The sequence below is a fragment of the Euprymna scolopes genome, chromosome 41 (genome assembly GCF_053919585.1).
Source record: "Euprymna scolopes isolate OS-2025 chromosome 41, ASM5391958v1, whole genome shotgun sequence".
In the NCBI taxonomy this organism is placed as follows: Eukaryota; Metazoa; Mollusca; class Cephalopoda; order Sepiida; family Sepiolidae; genus Euprymna; species Euprymna scolopes.
This window is the reverse complement of record NC_136522.1, coordinates 60,294,842-60,316,981: the sequence shown is the minus strand read 5'-3', so window position 1 is coordinate 60,316,981 and position 22,140 is coordinate 60,294,842. Positions and strand designations below refer to the sequence as shown.

The following is a 22,140-nucleotide window of genomic DNA, read 5'->3' as shown; positions in this document are numbered from 1 at the left end:
AGACTCGATGTACGTGTTCCATTTCAGATCAGGAGTAAAGGTCAAGCCCAGCAGCTTGTCAGAACATGGAGCCTCCCCAAGACGAGAGCCATTCATTTCAACGGTTCTTAACGTGTGTTATTTATTTTTTGTTTATTTTTCAGGAAGCCCAGTGATCATCATGGAGTGGACAAAGTTTGAACGCACATTCGCTGTTAGGGCATTTTTTTTTTTTCAATCATTGCAACGCAACGTGCATTTATCACCATATGACTATTTTTTTATGGGGATATCTGAAATCAGTTGTTTACAACGATCGTCCTAGCACCTTCAATAACCTGAAAAACAACATTCGTTGAACTGTCGGCAACATACCCATCGATATGCTGGAAAGAGTTGACCGAAACTTCACAATTCGATTAACTCAGTGTATAGAGTAGAATAGACGCCATTTTACTGATTTCATCTTTAAAACTGGTAAAAAATGAAATGTTGTACTAGTTGTATAACTTGTGTGTTTTTTTGTTTTTTTTTTTTTTTTTTCTCACTTATCAAGGCAATTTGCTTATTTAAATTTGGCGCTCTAAAGTGATGATTGCTCCGAGGATGGTAAGGATAAACTTATTTGAGAGAGTGGAGCTGAAGGTTTCTTCTTTTTTTTTACAGGGGGGGGGGTCACCACTTATCAAGGCCCAGAGGCCACTCGAGGATAAGGGTCAATGGGTATACATTAGTCAATGTGAACATAAGTAGTGGTAATTTTGTAAATTGGATTACTTAGGGGGACGGTTCATCAAAAACTTGTTTACGTTGGACTTGAAGACAGTCAGATTTGTAGTCAGCTGGAAAGCAGGCGATCGGAAGAGAGTTCTACAGGCGTGCAGTTCTAAGAAAGGAGCTTTGTTCATGGAATCTATGTTTAGGTTTAGGCACAGATAAAGAGTGTGGGAAATTATTAATAGTGGTTTTTGATTGATATTCAAAATAAGCAAGTTGCTCTGCTCCACCTTGTATATATATATATATATATATATACACTAGCAAAAGTACCCGTCGTTGACTGGGTTACAAAACAGCTTACAGAAAATGGACTCTGATTTATGAAAGTATGATAGGTTATGAAAAGGAAGGGTTGTCAAGAAATAGCTTCGAATTTGGGGGTATGAAAACCAAAGCAAAATATGATGAAAGTAAAAATAAAATAGATAAACCCCATAATTTATTATACCATACCTGTTCACACTGAAACACTTATCACAATATTCTGTGGATCTATATTAAAAAACGTTGTTAAACTTTGTGACATATTTCCATTCTATGGAGGTCAGGTGCGAACGAACACCCAATAATTTTATTATACCATATTTCTTCAAACTGAAACATAATTATCAAAGTATACTTACACAAATAGATATGGAAAGTCTTTATTAAAGTTTGTGTCTATTTCCATTCTATGGAGGCCAGGCGTGAACGCAGACCCCACAATTTTATTATGCCGTCCCTATTTAAGTTAAAACATACTTATCAAAGTATTCTTATGTACATCTATATCAAAAACACTTGTAAACGATTTTTAAAAATTTTTTATTTCCATACTTTGTGGACCAGGCACGAATGCAGACCCCACAATTTTAATGAACCACCGTTCTGCCAGATCAAACATACCCATTCCTGTGTCTAGATACATCTTCTATCATTATATGTAATCAGTTTTTTTAAAATAGTCAACCATATAGGAGCCTATTCGTGACCAGACACACACACACACACACACACACACATTCAGCTTTATATTATATATATAAATATGTATTACAGAAAGTTTTTAGATGAGACAAGTCATTAGTACCGTCGGTTTCAAACCCAATAATTAGGACCGTTTTAGATATCCATATCAAGCTCTCTCCAGCCAATACTCTTATATATATATATATATATATATATATATATATATATATATTTATATAGTAAAAATAAAATAAAAATACAAGCGATGGTTGACCTCCACAATTTTCTTTAAAATGACTACTTTTAAAGGTTTTTGACTATGCTGAATAAAAAAATCTCATTTAAAATTTGCAGAGGCAAGTAGTTTTCGAGATATATAGATCTGTACTATGCACTATAATTCACTGGCGGCCATGAATAAACACCCCCAACCTCCCCATATTAAGAACGGCTTTTGGAATAAACACCCACAACCTACCCATGTTAAAAATTGTGGAGGTGGACCTTATGTGAAAATTTACCTTTTTTTTTTTTTTTTTTTAAGAAATTGTTAGTTGAAAGCACAGAATAGTTACAAAACACCATCCCCTTCCCATGGTAAGAATGGCTGAAAAAATAACGGTTTTCTTGGTAGAAACTTTTTTGTATTTCACCTAACAATTTCTTTAATAAAGAAAAAGCATTCATATTTTCTTATATAAAAACAACTGTTAAAAAAAAGAAGTGTACTTTCAATTTTGTTAAAAAAATGTTTCCTTGAAAAACAAAAAACCTTTAACCTAACAATTTACGGTAAAAAACAGAACAAAACAATTGACTAACGTATATGAATCGGACCTTATTGCCAAATAGGCTCCGGCTATAATGTTGAACATGCTGTTCACCTTGTTTTTTTTTTTTGTTTTTTTTTTTTTTTCAAGTTAAATTCAAATTTCACAATATCTTTTTTTTAAATAATAAATTGTTAGTTGAAAGCACAGAATAGTTACAAAACACCCTCCCCTTCCCATGGTAAAAATAAAAAAGGGATTATTTAAACACGTTTTTCTTTGAAAAAAAAAGTACTTTCACCTAACAATTTATAGTTTTAATAATAAAGCTCATATTTTCTTATATAGAAACAACTGTTTTAAAAAAAAAAAAAAGAAGTGTACTGCCAATTTTGTTAAAAAATGATTTTTACAACAAAAATGGTTTGTTAAGGTGCTTCGACTTTTATGTTTCAACTTAAAATGCACCTTCTGGCAAGCAATTTTTTTTTAATCAAAAAATTGGGAAGATAAAAAAATGAATTTAAATTTAAAAAATAGGGGATGTTTTTTTTTTTTTACTTATCAATTAGAGTCGTCAAATCATGGTGTATGAATTTACCGGATGTAAAAATCAGGAAGAGTCTCGCAGAATAGACTTACGAAAAATATTTTTATTTTAATTAATTTTATAATTTGCAATTTAATTTATTTTAATAACATAAAAACATTCCTCGACTCTAAGGATAGACTGTCTGAAAATTTCAATTGAATGTAGAAATATTGTCTTATGAATAACTAACGAACCAAGAATTAGATTTTTATATATATAGATATATTCATAAGTTTGGGATTCAGTTTCGATTCAAGCTGATGAATCCAAGTCATTTAGATATATTTTTTATTTTTTAAATTGCAACTTTATAATATATAAAAACCGATAGAACATTAACTCTATAATGATATATACAAAATCTGCAAGAGTAAAATATATTTAAGCATACTTTACGACGTGGGCTATGCTGGGCGTCCCTGCTAGCTTGTATAAATACTTTTGCATTTTTAACAAAATGGATGAGTGTATCAGTGTGCATGGTGCAGCTTACTCATGTTAGCTGGAGAACTTCAGTGAGGTGAGGTAAGGTGAATCGTTGTGAAATCCAAACGTGTACAGTGTTTGGTGAACATCTTTGTGTTGGTTGTCGCGTTTGTTGCTAAAAAAGGTTGATATCCTTTAACGTCGCGTCTCTATCTTTTCACCCTGCTACTTAATAAATAAAAAAATTCTCTCTCGTTCTCTACACAGTGGACACACACGCAAGCATATATATGCATGCTTTTTCTCCAATTTTCTTTTCTCTAGCTTCCAGCTAACTAGGAAGGGAATATTGTGGGAGTTGAAAACTCCCAGCCTAACTCGATTGTCACCCTTCAACTCAAAAGAGCGACCTAGCTACATCATTTCCTGTTCTCCACATTTCTTCCTCTTTCGTGCTGGACCTTCAAGCAGTCAAGATGTTACAAACACCGCTCCGGGTGGCATGAGCCACCACAGCGCCCTGACTAGCCAGTCAGCCTTTCACAGCTACCGATCGCAAGTAACAAACTCTTATTCTTTATGTAAATAAATTGCATTTCTTTCGCTGGTATATTTTCGTCCTCATTATGCGACCTTTTGCCTTTTCAATTCCTCTACCATTAAATACATCCACCATTACACACATGGGGACGGGGTCGTCTATCACACAGCAGACCAGCTTGTCCTCAACCATAGCTACAAAAATATCAGAGTTTCTCCATTTACACTGAATATCTACCGAATGCCAACATCAATATATTACATATGAATGAGTCCCCTGCGGAATTTCCACAGGTCTTGCTAGTAATAATACAGGGTGGTTGCTAGAAAAGTGGGAAATTTATCAAACAATGATTTATTTTTACTAAGAATAATTTTTACAAAGTTTTTCAAAGACAAATGTTATATTATACTCATATTGTCCAATTGAATACTGTACACTCTTAACCCTTATCCTTGAGTGTAAAAAAAATAGATACTCAAAATGTCATCGGTGCACTTCACTGCAGCGTCAAACAACAATTTATTTTTACAACACTCACACGGTGCCAATAAAAACATAGCAATCACGCATTTTATTCATGATCTAAGCTGACCTTCAAATTTTCCGCTTTTTTAGTGATCACCCTGTATATAATAATATTTGTAGATTTCAACTGGGAAAATGCTATTCCAAAAGGCTGCAGACCGACGATGCTTTTTACAGAGAAGCGAGGTCGCACTTAATTCCTATTTAAAACTGTTGCAAACTGACCTTCAGATTTCCCGCTTTTCTAGCGACCACCCTGTAATAATAATAATGATAATGATGACTATTAAATTTAAAGAATCGTTTTGGAATCAGAAGTTAAGCTTCTATTTTCCCGATTCCGATGCCCCCAAAAGTTCCGATTCCCGATTCCGATTAATTGTCCCAACACTAGTCTCTAACTATTTCTCTATACAAACCTATTGAAGATCGATAAAGTTGTTACAAAATGGTAGAGAGAGACACTTGTCTTTTTTATTCTACGCGTTTCTTAGTTTTGTGTCTCTTTCAGCTAATGTCATGTATGTTCTGTCAAGTTTCAGTGTTTCTAAGATTTAAAAAAAAATACAATTTGCGTAAAACCACTAGTATGAACAGGGGGCCTTCAATAAGTTCTTGGGACGCAAGACAACCCACCCGGGCCTTTTGGTTTGAGGGTTGATTGACAGAGACAATGAATCCAATATGGCTACCGTTAGACCCACACTTGGATCCGGTACACGTTTCTTTGTTTTGCGTCTCTTTCTGTCTTGTATTTTCCTTCAAGTGATACATAATTTGTAAGGAGATTTTAAAAGATACACTTGAAGTAAAACACTAGTATGTACAGGGAGCCTTCAATAAGTTCTTGGGATGCAAGACAACTCACCTGGGCCTTTTGGTTTGGGAGTTGATTAAGACAGAGACAATGAATCCAAAATGGCTACAGTTAGACCCACACTTGGATCTGGTCGGTACACAGATGCACTTTTTTTTTTTATCTTTCTACCGGACTGTGTCTAATCTCTACAATGGGTCTGTGTTACCAAGTAATGACAACGTTACGGTGGGAATTCCTAAGTCTAAATAAGTCAGTACCGTTTATTTTGAAAAGATTATGAACCTTATTAACGATTACATGACCTTTCATTCATTTCTTTATATACTAGCAGGTGTACATGGCGTTGCCCGGTATTAAACCTAACTTAAATTTCTTAAAAAAAAAAAAAAAATATGAAGTAAAAAGAAAACGGAAAGAAACTGAGGCATGTGTATGCGAATATTATATTTTTTTCTAAAGAGTTCACTTCTTGTAAGTAAAAAAAAAAAATACTCTAGCTGAGATCAAAACCAAAACCTAAAGACAATGAATCAAGTACGATGACCATTAGGCCAGCTTGACACGTTTTTAAAAAGTATTTTCAAACCTACTTATTTTTAACATAAGGAATCTGTCATGTGAATGATTTGCGCACACACAGTCGTGAAACAGTTGAGAAACGGATAAAAATCCGATGACCTCCCCTACTACCCAGTACCAATTTTTCAATTGTGACTCCCTTAGCAGCCCTTTTATCTGGATGAAAACCGATTAAAAAGTTTTCCACATGTCTGAATATCCTATATACCAAATTTCAAGTCTGTAGATCTAAAGATCCTTGAGTATATAGGTTGAAAGATGTCCTCACACACACACACACACACACTCCCACTTTTATATATACAGTAGAACCCTGGGATACGTTCAGCTATTTCGGAGTCTAAAAGGAATGAATTTACACACACACAGAAAAAGTTGCATTTATATAATTGTACATATATATATATAGCATAACCCCGAGAAACGGTGCTCCTAGAATGTTTTTCTGGCCCTTGGTTACAGTATTTGCCCTGCCTTACAGTGTTAATTATAATGTTATTTGCTTATATGCATGTGTATTACATACTGTATTGTAGTTTGTTACTAATTTTTAATATGTACTGTATAAAATTTTGCTTAGGCTTCGCCATATAGCGATTTCGTCTTATGATCCCAACCCCATTACGGATTAATGTCATATCACAGGGTTCTACTGTATATAGATAATTTTTTTTTTGGAGGGCTGGGAGAATCGTCTTTTATCTAAGATCAAATGCTTGCCAGTACAGTCTACGAAATTAGTAAATTAAGTTAAAATCAAGTTGGATTTATCACGTTTATTTATTTCAATAATGTTGTGGGGGTAAAGTATGACCCCAGAATTATTTTCAAACTTTGTGTAAAAAAATAGTTTGTTTGCAGTGAACTGTATTGAGTTTTTTTTTGTTGTTTTACAAGAAACATTGTGGGTTTGGTTTTAAAAATATCCGGTACTTATGCACAGAATGACCCGCTTTTTTTGTGGATGTTGCGTTAGGTTTATGTAAATCACAGGAATGTTATGAAATGCTCAGCCAATGAAAATCGCTCGACCAGACGACAATACAAGCGTACTGTGTGTGTGTGTGTGTGGCCAATGAATATGGATTGGAAGAAAATATGAGTTTTAATTGTTCAAAAATTCAAATCATTAAGAATAAATCATTTTTGTACAAGCCGTCACAATGTCGGAAAAAATGTTCTTTCATTTTGCCAGGATCGGAAATTGTTATACGAAATTTTTTTGAATATGAATTCGAAGAAAATATTAGTTTTAATCATGCAAAAATTTAAATCATTAAACATCAATCATTTTATTAAAGTCGTCACAATGAATCTCGCAGGTAATGCTACAGTCGGCAGAAAAAAATGTTCTTTTATTTTGCACAGAATGGAAATTGTTTGATAAAAATTTTTGTAAAAAAAAAAAAAAATAAAATAAATAAATAAATAAAACTACTTAAAACAATAACATTTCTTACAAAAAAAAAAAAAAAAATTAATTTTTCAAAAAACAAAACAAAAAATTATTGATGGAAATTACCATAGATTGATTTTTTTAAAAAATCATTATTGTATTTCTATTTTTCTTCATTTAAATTATTATCTGATAAATGTTTTTTATCATGATATTTTCTTCTTTTCTAGTATTTTAAAATTTGATCAACGTACAGCATGATCCGGCAGTTTACGTAATATGCAGACGCAACATTAATGAAAAAGTGGGTCATTCTCTGCCTAAGTACCAAATATCCAAAGAGTTGATATGCCGTAAAACCGACAATCCAGACAAAGCCAGGAATCATTATATCATCTTGTAGCAGGTGCTTGTGTCCGCTCAGGTGTTGATGGTTCTGCCTTGCCGAGAAGTCCCTTTTGGTATGTGACCCCTTTCTTTAGTTTTTGCATTCAATGCTGTTATTCGACCTGCAGCAGAAAAAAAAAAAAAAAATCATGGATTAAACCTGTTTTTTTGTCTAGTCTTTTTAGAATTATGTAGCAGAAACAAGTGGGACTTTTTTCTTCCTCGAATCAATGCCTCTCCCCTGTGCTATTCGGCCACATCTTGACCAATCAGGGGTACGGCACATTGATACTTCCTATCCCCAAAGGAAATCGGCCAGCATCCGGTTTGAAGAAGAACAACTCATTCTTACGCAGAGAGACACCAAACGGAACGGACCTCCTTTTCTTCCCTCTCTCTCTCTCTCTCTCTCTCTCTCTCTCTCTCCATCTCGGTGTTATCTCTACGGTATCGACGATTCCACTGGAATAACTACCGCGATAATACCAGGTGCCGGAGTCCAGCTTTCTAAAAGGAAAATATCACATTCTCCTCAATAAACCTTTTCTGTGTTACATTTTATGAAGTTGTGGCGTTTGTCATTTCAGAAGCTTGTATCGAATTATTTATTTTATTAGGGTGCGCCCTAAAAGCATTACAAACCCTAAGATTGTCTTGAATATTATTATTTGAATATTCATATGAACGTAGCTTAATCTTTGCATATTATTTGAGAGAAATTCAAAATAATATTGTTTGGTTTGTGCATAGAAAATCGTGCCTCAGAATTGTCTAGTCTATATGAAGTCTTCCTCGTTAGTGGTAACTATTCATAAACCTAACAACATCTAAGGAAGGGACCAAACTGTTGGTTCAATTAATAACCTTTTTGTTAGGTTGTTAGGTTAATTAATAACTTTAGTTAATTTTGAAGTAAATAAAGAGAACATGCGTTTCCTCTTTAAATAACTTCATTTCGTTTGTGGAAAATATATCTTGATGATGACAAAGAAATGAATGAATTAACAACGTAACATTTCCTTAGCACGCAAGAGATGGAGAAAATTACATCTTATTTATTTTTACATCTATACATAAAGAAAGGTATACACTAAAGAGAAGGAACACTTTGCATTACGCATCCTTTTATGCAAAAAACAAAAAAAAAAAAAAAAAAAAAACAACCAAAGAGTGATAACCCAGAGTCCCTAAGTTAAAAGTCTACGTCATCAGTTAAAAAACAATTCATATCACTGACAAATGGCGGTCAAAGGGGGACAACTCTTCAATATTTCCAAATCCATGAACGTTGCTATCCCCAATATCACCCGTCAATGAAAATTGGATTTTAAGTAAGTTTTCGAACACAGTTTCTTCAGTTTCACAAGTTGTCTGCTCACAAGTCCTTTTGTTTCACGTTTCCCAGGCTACCGCCAATATTCAGGTGGTTGCATTTGTAATTGTGAAGCAAGAGTTGCATAATGCTTAACCAAACCTCTTTTGAATCGACCCTGAGATTATTACCTGATTTAATTTTTCATTTTGTTTTTTGAAATGTTGAATATGATTGACAATTTGCATTATTCGGTTGAAGGCGGATCACCAATTTGAGTGCAAGACGTGTAAGACAACAGAGATTGATGAGATTTCAGATGCGGAGAAAACGTATCTCGATGATGAAGCTATTGAGGTTCTCGAAATGTTTTGTTACCGTGATGATAAAATTGGAGCACAGGGTTGAGCCGGTGCTATGGTGGTTGCAATAATTAGAAGTGGATGGAGTAAGTTCAGGGTACTTTTGCCATTACGAAACAGCTGAGCGTTACCAATGTCGACCAATGGAAGATTCTATTAGGCATGTGTATGCAGTGTGATTATATATGGAAGTGAAACCTAGCCAGTGAGAATTGAGGACATGTGTTGCATGGAGAGAAATGATACGGGAATGATGTGATGGATGTGTAGTATAAGTCTTAAGGACAAGCTTTGTTTTGATGACGTCAGAGGAATAATAAATCTGTAAGACAGTATCTGGAGATGATGATTATGATGTTGAAGATGATGTTGAAGATGATGATATTGAAGATGGTGATAATGATGATGTAAGACAGTATCTGGAGATGTGTGACTTTGATGGTATGAGGACGTTAAAAGAATAGATAAGTTCTTGGCATAGTAGATATAGAACAGTTGAGGTAACATTTCACAAGGAAAAGTCAAGGAGAGAGGGATAAATCAAGACTTGGCCAGAGATAGGTTAGTTTGGATGTCGATTTCTGAAAGCTGTCAAACGCATATCAGCATGCCAAACAGATGTTAAACAAATGATGATGCTGATTATGATGATGATTATGATGAGGATGATGATGAAGATGATGATGATGATGTTGAAGATGATGATGATGTTGAAGTTGATCATGACGAGGATGAAGATGATCATTATGATGATGAAGATGATGATGCGGTTTCATCGATCGAAATTAAATTCTATTTAATTTTTGTTACTCGTCTTCACCCCCAAACAAGGCATATTGCCACTTGGACATAAGGGACAGCTAATTGGGACCATGCCCAAGAAAGATTAAGATGTTGGTTTACATTACATTTAAAATTCTACATATCAGTACAGTTAGGAAAGCAGGTAGCAGGAAGGGAATTCCAAAGTCTAGCTGTTCGAGGGAAGACACTTTTAGCATTGAAGGACCTCAACAGTGAAGGATGTGATCTTGCTACTAAGCGGATTTGTCGGGGATATGTACGTCGAGGGGGCACAAGTGCAATGAGTTCATCAGAACACATTCCATTAAAATACTATTTTTATACGTTTCAAAAGAGAGTGGATTAAAAACAATAAATGATTAAACAAAATTTGACTGTTTACTTATGGGTGTTATCACGTCAGGATCGATTTATCTATAAAGTTATTTCCCATTATAGGACACGTTGTCACCCTAAAGTAAAAAATGGACTATGCGTTCACAGAAATGTTATCGTTTCCAGCACAAAACTGCTAGAAAAGGAAGATAACTCTTTGTTTAAATCTTGTGTGACTACAATTCAAAGGAAGATAACTCTTAAGAGAGTTGTCTCCCTTGAGTCGAAAGATTAAGAGTTCCTGATTTCTTGTGAAACTATCTTTATTGAGACGTTGTGGAAAAAAAAAAAAAAATAAATAAAATAAAAACAAAACAAAAAAAAAACAAACTAAAAAACAAAACAAAGAAAACAAACAAGTTGAGAATGATAATCCAAATAACACAAAAAATAATTATAAATCCTCATCTAAAAAATATCCAAACATCATACAAAATAGGGATCGGATATATATATTAAAAAAAAAAAAAAAAAAAAAAAAAAAGACTCGGCGCTATTTGCGTTTGGAATTTTTAACGGCTATGTTTGTTGGAAAAAGAAAAAACAAACAAACAAACAAACAAAAAGCAAACACACAAAAAAAACAACAAAAAAAAACAAAAAAACAAAAACAAACATATTTTTCACTATTCTCTAATAACATCCAGTGTGTGCACCCGAAGGAAGGCGGAGGTTGCATCAGCCGAAACGTTGTGGAAAAAACAATCAAGATAACATTAATAATAGTCTAAACAATCCAAATAATACAAAAAATAATTACCTTCATCAACATGATGTCTTTGATTAATAGAATTTCATTTTTTTTTTTTTTTACAAGGTGGTCACCACTTATCAAGGCCCGGAAGCTACTCAGGGATAAAGGTTATTGTAAGTACAGTACGTTAGTGTGAATATTTAAAGTGTCTACTTAAGGGGGCGGTTCATAAGGAATTTGTTTACATTGGACTTGAAGACATCCAAGTTGTAGTCAGGAGGGAAGCAGGCAGACGGAACAGAGTTTCACAGGCGTGCAATTCTAAGAAAGAAGCTTTGTTCATGGAATCTACGTTTTGATTTAGGCATAGATAAAGAGTGGAGAAAGTTTTTTACAGTGGATTCAGCTAGACGGGTGTTTTTTGTAAAAGATTGGCAAGGGGGGGGCCAGAGATTGGAGTTCAGACGAGCACCTGCCATGGAAATAACGATAAAACATGTGGGAGAGAGGTTACAGGGAAGAGAAAAGGGCATCCCCCACTAAGCCACGAAGTCTATTTTGTACTCTGTCAAGGCAGGATAGGCTGTTTTTAGCAGCTCCTGCCCAGATGTGGCAGCAGTATTCCATCCTTGGACGTACTTGGCTTTTATATAGATAGAGAATTGCATCAGTAGTGAGATATCTTCTGGAACGGTAGAAGGATTCCACTATTTTCCCAGCGACGTTGGCAACAGACTTGATGTACGTGTTCCATTTCAGATCAGGAGTGAAGATCAAGCCCAGAAGCTTGTCAAAACATGGGGCTTCTCCTAGACGAGAGCTATCCATTTCAATTGATGCCAGATGGGGATCAGAGCGTTGATGATGTAAAGATAGGAGTTTGGTTTTAGATGCACTAAAGTTAACCAGCCCCACTGAAGTACTCGTTCGAGATCAGAGATTCATACAAACTAGCATAAGACATTATTAAATTATTTTCGCCAATTACAATTATTTTTATTTCTTCTGGTTGAGTCATTAATCTTTTCTTTTTTTTTTTTCTTTTTAGGGGAGAAGTACGATTCAGGTAATTTTTATACTGGCTTTAAGGCATACTTGTCCTCGTCATCCTTCTCCCCATTATCACCTCCATCTTCTACTTTCTTTTCGATTTCTTTTAAAAATAAGATTGCAGAAACAGGGGACATAACCCAGATTGCTTATTTTAAAAAGCATATTTTTGTAGCAGTCACAGAGAGCTATTTTCTCTGGTGAATCAATGCCCCCTCCTCTGAGTTCTCCGGCCACAGGCTGACCAATCAACGAACAGGGCGCATTGATTCATCTGCTCTCTAAAAGTCTTGAGGGAACGTCAGCCAGTCAGAACCGGACCGCCAGCCTAGCAACATCTATCCTCTTTCGTCTCCTGTCCACTATTGACGGTCTCGATTTGAGACAACTGCTATCCAGCCGGGCACGACACAGTACTGACTAACTTTCGACGAGCTTAAAAGAACTTTTTTTTCCTTCTTCCCTTTTTTGCAGCCTGACCTGCCAGTTCCTGCTACAAATAAAATATTCTTTATTGTTATTGTTTAAAAAGAAGTTTGTTTCTTTTGCGCCCTGTTCTTTGCTATAATTTATTAGGAAGGCAAAACAATTAACTTTCCTAAATTTTATATTACTTCCAACCTTTTCTTATTGTTCGTTATTTAATTAAATTACTTTTTTTATTTAGAAAAATATTTTCAATATATATTTACGAAAACATAACTAGAAATTATTCAAATTTTGATTAATTTAATTAAAATACTGAATTTTTTGTTTGTTGCTTAACTAAATTGGTATTCATGCACTTATTGTACCGCGCTGAAATAATAACGTTATTATTTAGAAAGCCATTCTTAACATGGGGAGGATGTTTTAAAACTATTCTGTACTTTCACCTAACAATAAAAGAAAAATCTCCCTTGCTTCACGATTTATCTCCCTTGTTTGATCTGTCGCCTGATTTATACAAACGTCGACTTTTCCTTTGTATATCTCGGCATGATTTCTATTAAAAGCGAGAGTCAAAATGACAGTTTTTTTTTTTTTAACTTAATCAAATATGACCTCCAGATTCTTTAATCTTGTCCAGCCACCCGATATTAAAGAGGGACATTCATAAATGTCTCTAATTTTCCTTACTATATATATATATATATATATATATATATATATATGTATATATATGTATATATATATATACTCGTGAGCAAAAAAAAAAAAAAAATGGGCCAAACAAATTTAATCCATTTTATTGAACTAAAAGCTATATTAAACAAAGAACACTTGAACAAGGAAACTTAAACGAGACTAATAACACAGAACAAGACATTTACTTTAATAAATGCTTAGGATGGGATCGCATTCCCTTTTGATTTATTCATAAGATGAATCCTTTTAGACATGCTCTCAACCAAAGTGCAACACTGTGAAGAGGAGATGCTATTCCATTCGCTTTGCACAGCTTCCCATAGTTTGTCATTGTTCTCAAAAGTTCTTCCAGCCAATGCACGAGTTATTATGAACCAAATTTTATCGATTGGGTTTAAATCAGAGCTTTAACCTGACGAAAATATCGCATCAATTGAATTATCAGAAAAACATTTTTTTTGTGACTTTAGCAGTGTGTGCAGTGGCATTATGATGTTGAAAAATAATGTTCTGAGATATTCTCAGCTTCTGGATACTTGGTAACAGTCCTGTTTCTAATATTCGAATGTATTCCTTTGCATTGATTGACTTCTCACATCTAATAACTTCTCCAACTCCTGCTGTAATAAAAGTTCCTTGTGCCATTATCCCTCCATTCCCGTGTTTAACTGTCGTTTTTATGCAACTTGGTGAAAATCATGCTCCAGTTCTTCGATTGCACCGTTTAGGAGCATCAGGAGCATCACTAACAAGGCAAAATCTTGATTTTATCTAACCAGAAAACATTCCTGAACCAGTCTGTCTTGCCATAACACGAGAAAAATCTCTTTCTATCATTGCTGTTCTTCTTAGATAAAAATGGCTTCTTTGCACACCTTTTAGGGGAAAATCATATTTCTTTAATTAGTCCAAATATTGTATATCAAGAAAGAGAATTTTCCAGCCCCTGTTTTAATTCTTTGCTATGGTCGACATAAGTTTTCTTTCGATCCTTCAAAACAGTTAATTAAAGACTGTGATCGTCCTTCTAAGATTTCCCTTTTACCAAACATTCGACTTCGAACCTTTGACCAATTCGCTTCACTACAGAAAGAGATGTTTTCATATTTTCTTTTGTTAAAATATCAAAAATCTTCTTGTAAGTCATTTTGGACTGCGTTAATCCTGCAATTCGTTTTTTTATATCATCGCCAAGATGCGGTCTTACCATTTTTAGGATTAATTTTTTCACTTGTTAATTTTATATGCTATAATAATAATAATGATCTGCAAAATAGAAATTTTCAGTTAAAATTTACAAAAATTCATGGAAAAAATAGTGAAAAATCGATTTGATCCTTCTTTCACTCTTGGCCCAGTTTTTTTGATGATGAGTGTATATATATATATATATATATATATATATATATATATATATATATATATATATATATATATATATACGAGCAGAGAAACCTGACATTGCCGAGGACTGAATGAGCATCAAGTTCTACACTCCCAACACATTTATTATCATCGAAATCGGTGAAATCGTCCATTCAAATTGATTGATTGCCTGCTCTAGTCGGGAACCCATTGGTGCACCAGGAGGTAGCTTCGCATGCCTCCCCATAGTGACTTAGTCCACAATACATTGTAGTCTACATTGCACTGTAGAGAACCTACTGTTGATTTTATAAAATTATTTTCATATAATGGCTTGAATTAAAGTTTTAAATGCAAAAGTCAAGTATCGTGGTTCAATTGTGCTATAAACAGAATCCTTGACTTCGAACTGTCCCATGTCTTATCAAAAAATCTACTGTTGATTTTATATGCCGAGCCCTTCTGCTTGCATGGTGATAAATCTTCTCATGTGTACTTGTGATGTTAGTCTGTATATAACTTTGGGCAAAATCGGGCTGCTCTTTCTTTGATTGGATTTTTTTTCGTTATCGATTTTCCATACTTATCAGAGACATTTCGATACAAAACTTACCTAGGAACACTGCCAGACACATAAAGTACATTTGTGTGAAATTAAAAAAAAAATCGATCCAGCCGTTTTGGAGTTCATAGGGAACGCACACACGCGCACACACACACACTCATGTGCGCACGCACACACACACACACGCACACAAACACAAGCACAGACACACACAGACGCACACGCAGACACACACACAATCACAGACACAGACAGAGACACACACAAACACACACAGACACGCACATAGACACACACACACAGACATGCACACAAACACACACTAACACGCACACAGTCACCCACACAAACACGCATAAACACAGTTACACACACAAACACACACACATATAAACACACACACACATACACACACACACACACACAGACACACATACACACACAGAGATAAAATGCGTTTTCTATATAAATAGAGATAATCCTAGGAGATGAATACAATCTTAATCATTCAACATGATATGAATTTTCAAAGAAATAACTAAATCGGAAAAATATATCGGAAAATTGAAAGTTATTGTCCCTCAGATTCAAGGGAACACCACCTGAGGAATGAAAATGTTCTATAATTACCTGTTGGTACCGTTTGGTTTTTGGATTGAGTTAAGTTGAGTCTCGGGTTGCTTTTGCACGACGCCATTAAATGTTGCTTCCACCCTTCATCGCTTGGTTTGATTTTTACACGGCAAAGTGGGCAAAGAGCCTCACTGGCATCAATAACTGAAAATAGGAATTTTAAAGGCTTTTAAAAAAATCTAAAACAATTAAGAGTGTCTTCCCTTTAATAATTTAGTACATCTTAATTATCTCCCTTGCTGGTTTTATTGTTTTTGTTTTGTTTCAAAAGGATTATTTGATCAATTTACGGGATTTTTGGTTATCCTGACGCTCCGCACTTCTTTATTTACATTGGAAGTGACGTCACACAAATCTTATAATACGGATGGCTACAATTGTAAAAATAATTTGTTTTATTTTTCTTTCATTTTGAGCTCCTTTTTTCTTTTTAGCAGCGAACCGGATGTTAACGCATCCACCAGGAGAGACAAAATGAAAAATCGTCTTTTGCACATGGCTCCACGCATTGCTTCCGCTTGGGAAGAAAAAGTAAGATAACCATAAAATAATTATCGACCAATGGCAGAGCTCCGCGCCTAAAATAAACACCTCAAATATCACAGTCACTGGGAGCCGGTGTGCCACTATAAAACGAGGGATTTGAGGGAACCAAAAGGAGGAGAGGAGATTCGCCCTGCTGCATCAGTGAACGCATGGACAGATTCTCCCACCCGACCTAAAGAGATGAAGAGAAGAGAACTCGCCCCGCTGCATCAGTGAACGTATGGACGGATTCTGTCACCAAACCTGAAGAGACATAATGAAGAAGAAAAAGAAATAAGGCACAAGTGAACTGAAGCCGATTACGCTCTCATGTTATGGGCCAAACGCCTTCAATTCTAAACAACGCCTAATTCATACAAACCAAAGAAGAGAGGAGGAAAAAGAAGATGAAGACACCGGGCTGCTAGCTGCTGATGAAAAGTCACTCGCTTTCCAGTTACAAGCCAGGACACGCATCACCGACAGCAGGATGACCGGCCTACCCTAACCATCTCCATCGTCCAAAAGATAAGTTACATTTTACGAACATTCATTCCTTGTCAATTCATACATACCTACAAACAGTTTATGAACATTCATTCCTTGTCAATTCATACATACCTACAAACATTTTACGAACATTCATCTCCTTTGTTAAATCACATTCCATCCTATGAACACTTTGCCTCTCCTAATACAAATTGTTGGTAGTAAATAAAGTCGGTTCTCAACCTTCAACATTCGTCTGTCTTTAATTATATGGAGTCAGAATCTACACACTTCCAACGTTATTCATTTCATATATTCTTTGTTGTGGCCTCTATGGCATCCTTTCCTACCCCTAATTCTTTTATAAAAACTGAGGCCATAACTGATAACGCCATTTCGCATGCATTCGCGTCCGCGCTATGTTACATATACACCATACATGTTTTTTCTTTGTTTGTTTTTTTTTTTTTTTCCATAGGAAGGAATTCTGAACATGAACAGAATAAAATTATAAACCCTCACCAGACACATACTTCAGCCAGTTTTTATTGAATAGACATTTATAATTTTTTTCGGAATGGTAGATTAATTTAGCCAGCTCTAATATGCAAAATATTTCAGTGATACTATCAGCGTTTCTCTCTCTCCCGCCAAGTGTTGGGGACGTGGGGGGGGGGAGAAAAAGAAAAAGAATCATGAAAAAAGAAAGGGTAATAGGTTTATTGGCAGAACAATAGATAAGAAGTTGTTCGCCAAGGCACAAAAAAGGAAGTTGAGACAGGATTTTGGTCAAGGTGTGGCAATGAACGAGAACATAAGGACTGGATATATATATATATATATATATATATATATATATTAAGAGTTATTTCACGAGCAGTTTTAGGTGTGGTGGTGGGTTTTGCAGCAGTTAACGTCAGTTAGGAACAGTTGGGGACAGTCTTGAGTTTTCAACAGTTGATGATAGTTACAAGTTGAAGAGAGTTACGAGTTGAACACAGTTGAACGCAGATCGTGGCTTGGACCAGATCGAGGGAGCTTTAGGAGATTGAGAAGAGCTGACGCCAACTGATGAACACTGCTTCAACAGAACGTAGATGTGGACCGTAGCATTCTTTCCCATCCCCCAATTGTTGGGCAGTGGGGGAGAAAGAGTAAAAGAAGTATGACAAAAGAAAGGAGAAATAGGTTTATCGGCAAAACAATGGAGAGGAAGTTGTTCACCAAGGTACACAAAAGGAAGCTAAAATAGGATGGTTAATCAAGGTATGGCGAGAATTGGGCGGAGAAAGCTTTAGGAGAGTGAGAACAGCTGACGTCAACTGATGGACACTGCCTTAGCAGAACGTAGATGTGGAACTGAGCGTGTTGAGGTTCGATGGTGTCACACACACACACACACACACACACACACACACACACACACACACACACAGAGCGCAACTGATATTTTTAGAATGTGCTGGAGTTCTTGTTTTACTGCATTTTATATTTTTTATACTTGTGAACCTGTATGCACTCCACTCAAAAGCTACCAATGTGAGAGACGACAACATGGTCAGAAGAGAAGATGTAGGAGAAGAAGACCACGCAAACAGCTGATTCACTGTCTTCGTACACACATAATAAAAACGTAGTGCTTTACTAAAACAATCATTATTAATTTCAAAACCCCTCTGCATTTTCGTCACAGTACTTATACAGAATAAGGACCCTTGATATTATCGGCGTCACTCCCGCGACCTCAAATGTGTGTAAGTGGGGAAGACTGAGAAAAAGAAGTATGACAAAAGTAATGGAAATGGGTTTATCGGCAGAACAATAGATAGGAAGTTGTTAAAAGAAAATGATGCAAACCTTTACAAGATTTCTCATTAATATGGCCTTCATAATCGCTTTTCAAAATGGCTTCCTGGCACCTTGGACAAGTCTTATAAGCGTCTTTTTCGGTACATTCCGTTGTTAGATGTTTCTTGTACATGGCTATCTCGACAACCTAAAGAGGAAAAAGAAAACAACATATACAGCCATTTAGAATCGAATATATATATACGCACACACACACACACACACACACACAGATTATATATATATATATATAAATATATATATATATATATATATATATATATATATATATATATATATATAAACTAACAAGGCATCACCTACTATATCGAATTTCAAAGACTCAAACGCACCATACACAACAAAAATTGAGGATTTTTGAGCAGCAGAAACACTACAACCTCATAGGAGAGATATGCGTACTATGCATTACCAAAAAATCTCTCTCTCTATATATAGATGAGTGTGTGTGTGTGTGTGTGTGTATAGAAAGAGAACAAAAGAGGTAGGTAGGAGAAAAAACCATTTAGAATCAAACACACACACACACACGCACACACACATATATATAGATGAGTGTGTGTGTGTGTATATAGAAAGAGAACAAAAGAGGTAGGTAGGAGAAAAAAGGTGGCTTCATGGCTGGGTTCAAATTTCATGATCAACAGGAATTGTCATTCCTACACTAATGATTGCGTAAGCATGAAAAACTAATGCCTGTAGGTATAGAGAGTAATTATTATTTAATTATATGTATATACATATATATAAATACATACATACATATCTATATACATGTATATATACATATATATATATATACATACATACATATATATATATATCTATACATACATACATACGTACATACATACATGATGGCAGAAAATTTGTTTTCGAACATTGCCATTATTTGATATAGCACAAAAAAACAGATATACAGAAACATAAAAACAAATTAGTGATAGGCCGCATGAAGGTGGCTTTTAAGCCCTGCCAAACCCTGGCATTCTTTGGCACACATTGTGCAGACATGTGCGCCACTAGCAGCAAATTCTTGATGGTCACTTCTATGTATAATCAAATGCTGCTTCAAACCACCTGCTGTTTTGTACGTCCGCGCGCAGTTGACACAGGTTAGATCTGACAACACAAGACTGTTTTGTGGCCCACTGCGCTGATGAGTAATCTGGTGGCTTATCAACCCAGCTCTGCTCAGACATAATCTTCCGTACTATATGTGGATGACTATATTAAGCACCCCTCTCTTGGTTGAGCATTGTCGTAAATGATTCTGACCTGATATCTATTTAGCTATTAAGTGCGGCTCGCTATTTGTTTGTAAACAAACTAGCAGCTCGAGCACTATAAAAGTGACAGGCGAATGATTGTTTAATGGACATTTGATGAGACAGTTGCGAACATCAATCCATGATCTTGTGGTTAGAAATACCGACTATCAACGCAAAGGTCATAGGTTCAATCCACAACTAGAGAAAGGTGCTAGTTTAGATGCACTGACGAATTGTGATACAATGAAACATATATGGACGATTATATATATATATATATATATATATATATATATATATATATATATATATCTCGCAGTTTTAGATACCTGAACTAACAAGGCATCACCTACTATATCGAATTTCAAAGACTCAAACGTGCCACACACAACAAAAATGGGGGATTATTGAGCAGCAAAAACACTACAACCTCATAGCCAAGATATGCGTACTATGCATTACCAAAAACTCTTATTTATATATGCTCTATTACATTTTACAAGCATAGAGCTTCTAAACAAAAATAGATTGGTATACACAAAGAGTGGAATGTAATCGCAATGTTATGTTGCGGGGGGGGGCATATATTTCGGAAACACATAATATAGAGGATAATAATGACATTTATGTACTTTTTACATCACGACAACAACGATTATGACGGTTCTTGAGGACTTCATATTATTATTAATATGGAGCTGAGACATTTATACAACTGTTCTTGTTAACGCAGATAGAAAGAGGATACATTATTCAATGATGATGGAGGGGACACATTACTCGAAGGAGGTTATGCAAAGTTCGTTTACAAGGTATTAAACAAAACACATTTACCTTTTCCTTTTGGTGGAATGACAACAGACGAAGACAACAGTTTACCAATATTAGATGATACTTTATTCATACCAGCTGGATGATTGATAATGGTCAGGGATTCAAGCCTTTAAGACTACATGTTCTCCTCACCTCTAAGGAGCATCAGCTTCCAGTCTGACTCTGAGTCTCTCTGGCTGTAACTGTGATTATGGTTTTAACCTCGAACCCTGTCTCAATATATTGAGAATCTCCTTTCTCGATGACGTCAGAGGTAATAATGATAAAAATTAGATTAGATCTATCTCTGATATAAATAATATTTAGTTATTTGCACGAACAATGATACTCGTTCTACATTCCTAGAATTTCAATATGTATTCTTTTTTAACTTTTCTTACTGGGTTCGATTCTAGCCTTTTCCAAATATTATTTTCGAACTTATCTAGTTTTGCTTTCTTACTTATGTGGGGTATGTCCCTTTTCATAACAGCAATAGCATTTTCTTTTTCAAAACACGCACGCACGTACGCACACATACCTATATAAGTCAATTATTCTGATATAGTTTTCTTACCTGTTTGCAATGAAGACATCTTTTCAACATACAACAAAACTTCCAGTAGTGAATATCCAAGCCTTTCTCGTCAAACGAATCGTTTTTCTCACCGCAGAAAATGCAAGTGCTAACAAAAAAAAAAAAAAAAAAAATGAAATAAATAATAATAAAAAGCAAAAAAACAACTGAAAAAAAATCACGAATTATTCGTGAAAAAAGCCAATCTCAAGTCTTAAAAAATCAGGTAATCAACAAACGATACTTATGCAGAATAAGGACCGTGTTATTATCAGAATTTTTCGGACAGTTTACGCAAGACGTCGAAAGGTACCAAAATGCCGACTCAATGAAATCGAGCAGCCAATACCATTTCAGAAAAAAATTATTTATTTTCATTGGTTTAATAAAAACTCGGTATGTAGAAAATGCAAGTGCTAACAAAAAAAAATGAAATAAATAATAATAAAAAGCAAAAAACAACTGAAAAAAAAAACACGAATTATTCGTGAAAAAAAAACCCATGTCAAGTCTTAAAAAATCAGGTAAGCAACAACCGATACTTATGCAGAATAAGGACCGT

The 22,140-nt window shown here is 35.0% G+C and overlaps 1 protein-coding gene across 3 annotated transcripts in view; it reads right to left on the bottom strand.

Annotated features, from left to right (window-relative positions):
• Nucleotides 1-6,724: 6,724 nt before the first annotated feature.
• The window catches only part of LOC145266527 (centrosomal protein of 104 kDa-like), a 122,384-nt gene continuing 106,968 nt past the window's right edge, over nucleotides 6,725-22,140 (bottom strand). The window contains exons 24-27 of one of the 3 annotated variants that reach the window (XM_080122281.1): nucleotides 21,579-21,687; nucleotides 18,906-19,044; nucleotides 16,032-16,178; nucleotides 6,725-7,868 (exon numbers count right to left, since the gene is read on the bottom strand). In XM_080122281.1, coding sequence (XP_079978407.1) covers nucleotides 7,780-7,868; nucleotides 16,032-16,178; nucleotides 18,906-19,044; nucleotides 21,579-21,687 — 484 coding nt within the window. In that variant the 3' untranslated portion in view covers nucleotides 6,725-7,779. The remainder of the gene's footprint in view (nucleotides 7,869-16,031; nucleotides 16,179-18,905; nucleotides 19,045-21,578; nucleotides 21,688-22,140) is intronic. The other 2 variants (XM_080122284.1, XM_080122283.1) reach the window with 2 other exon arrangements.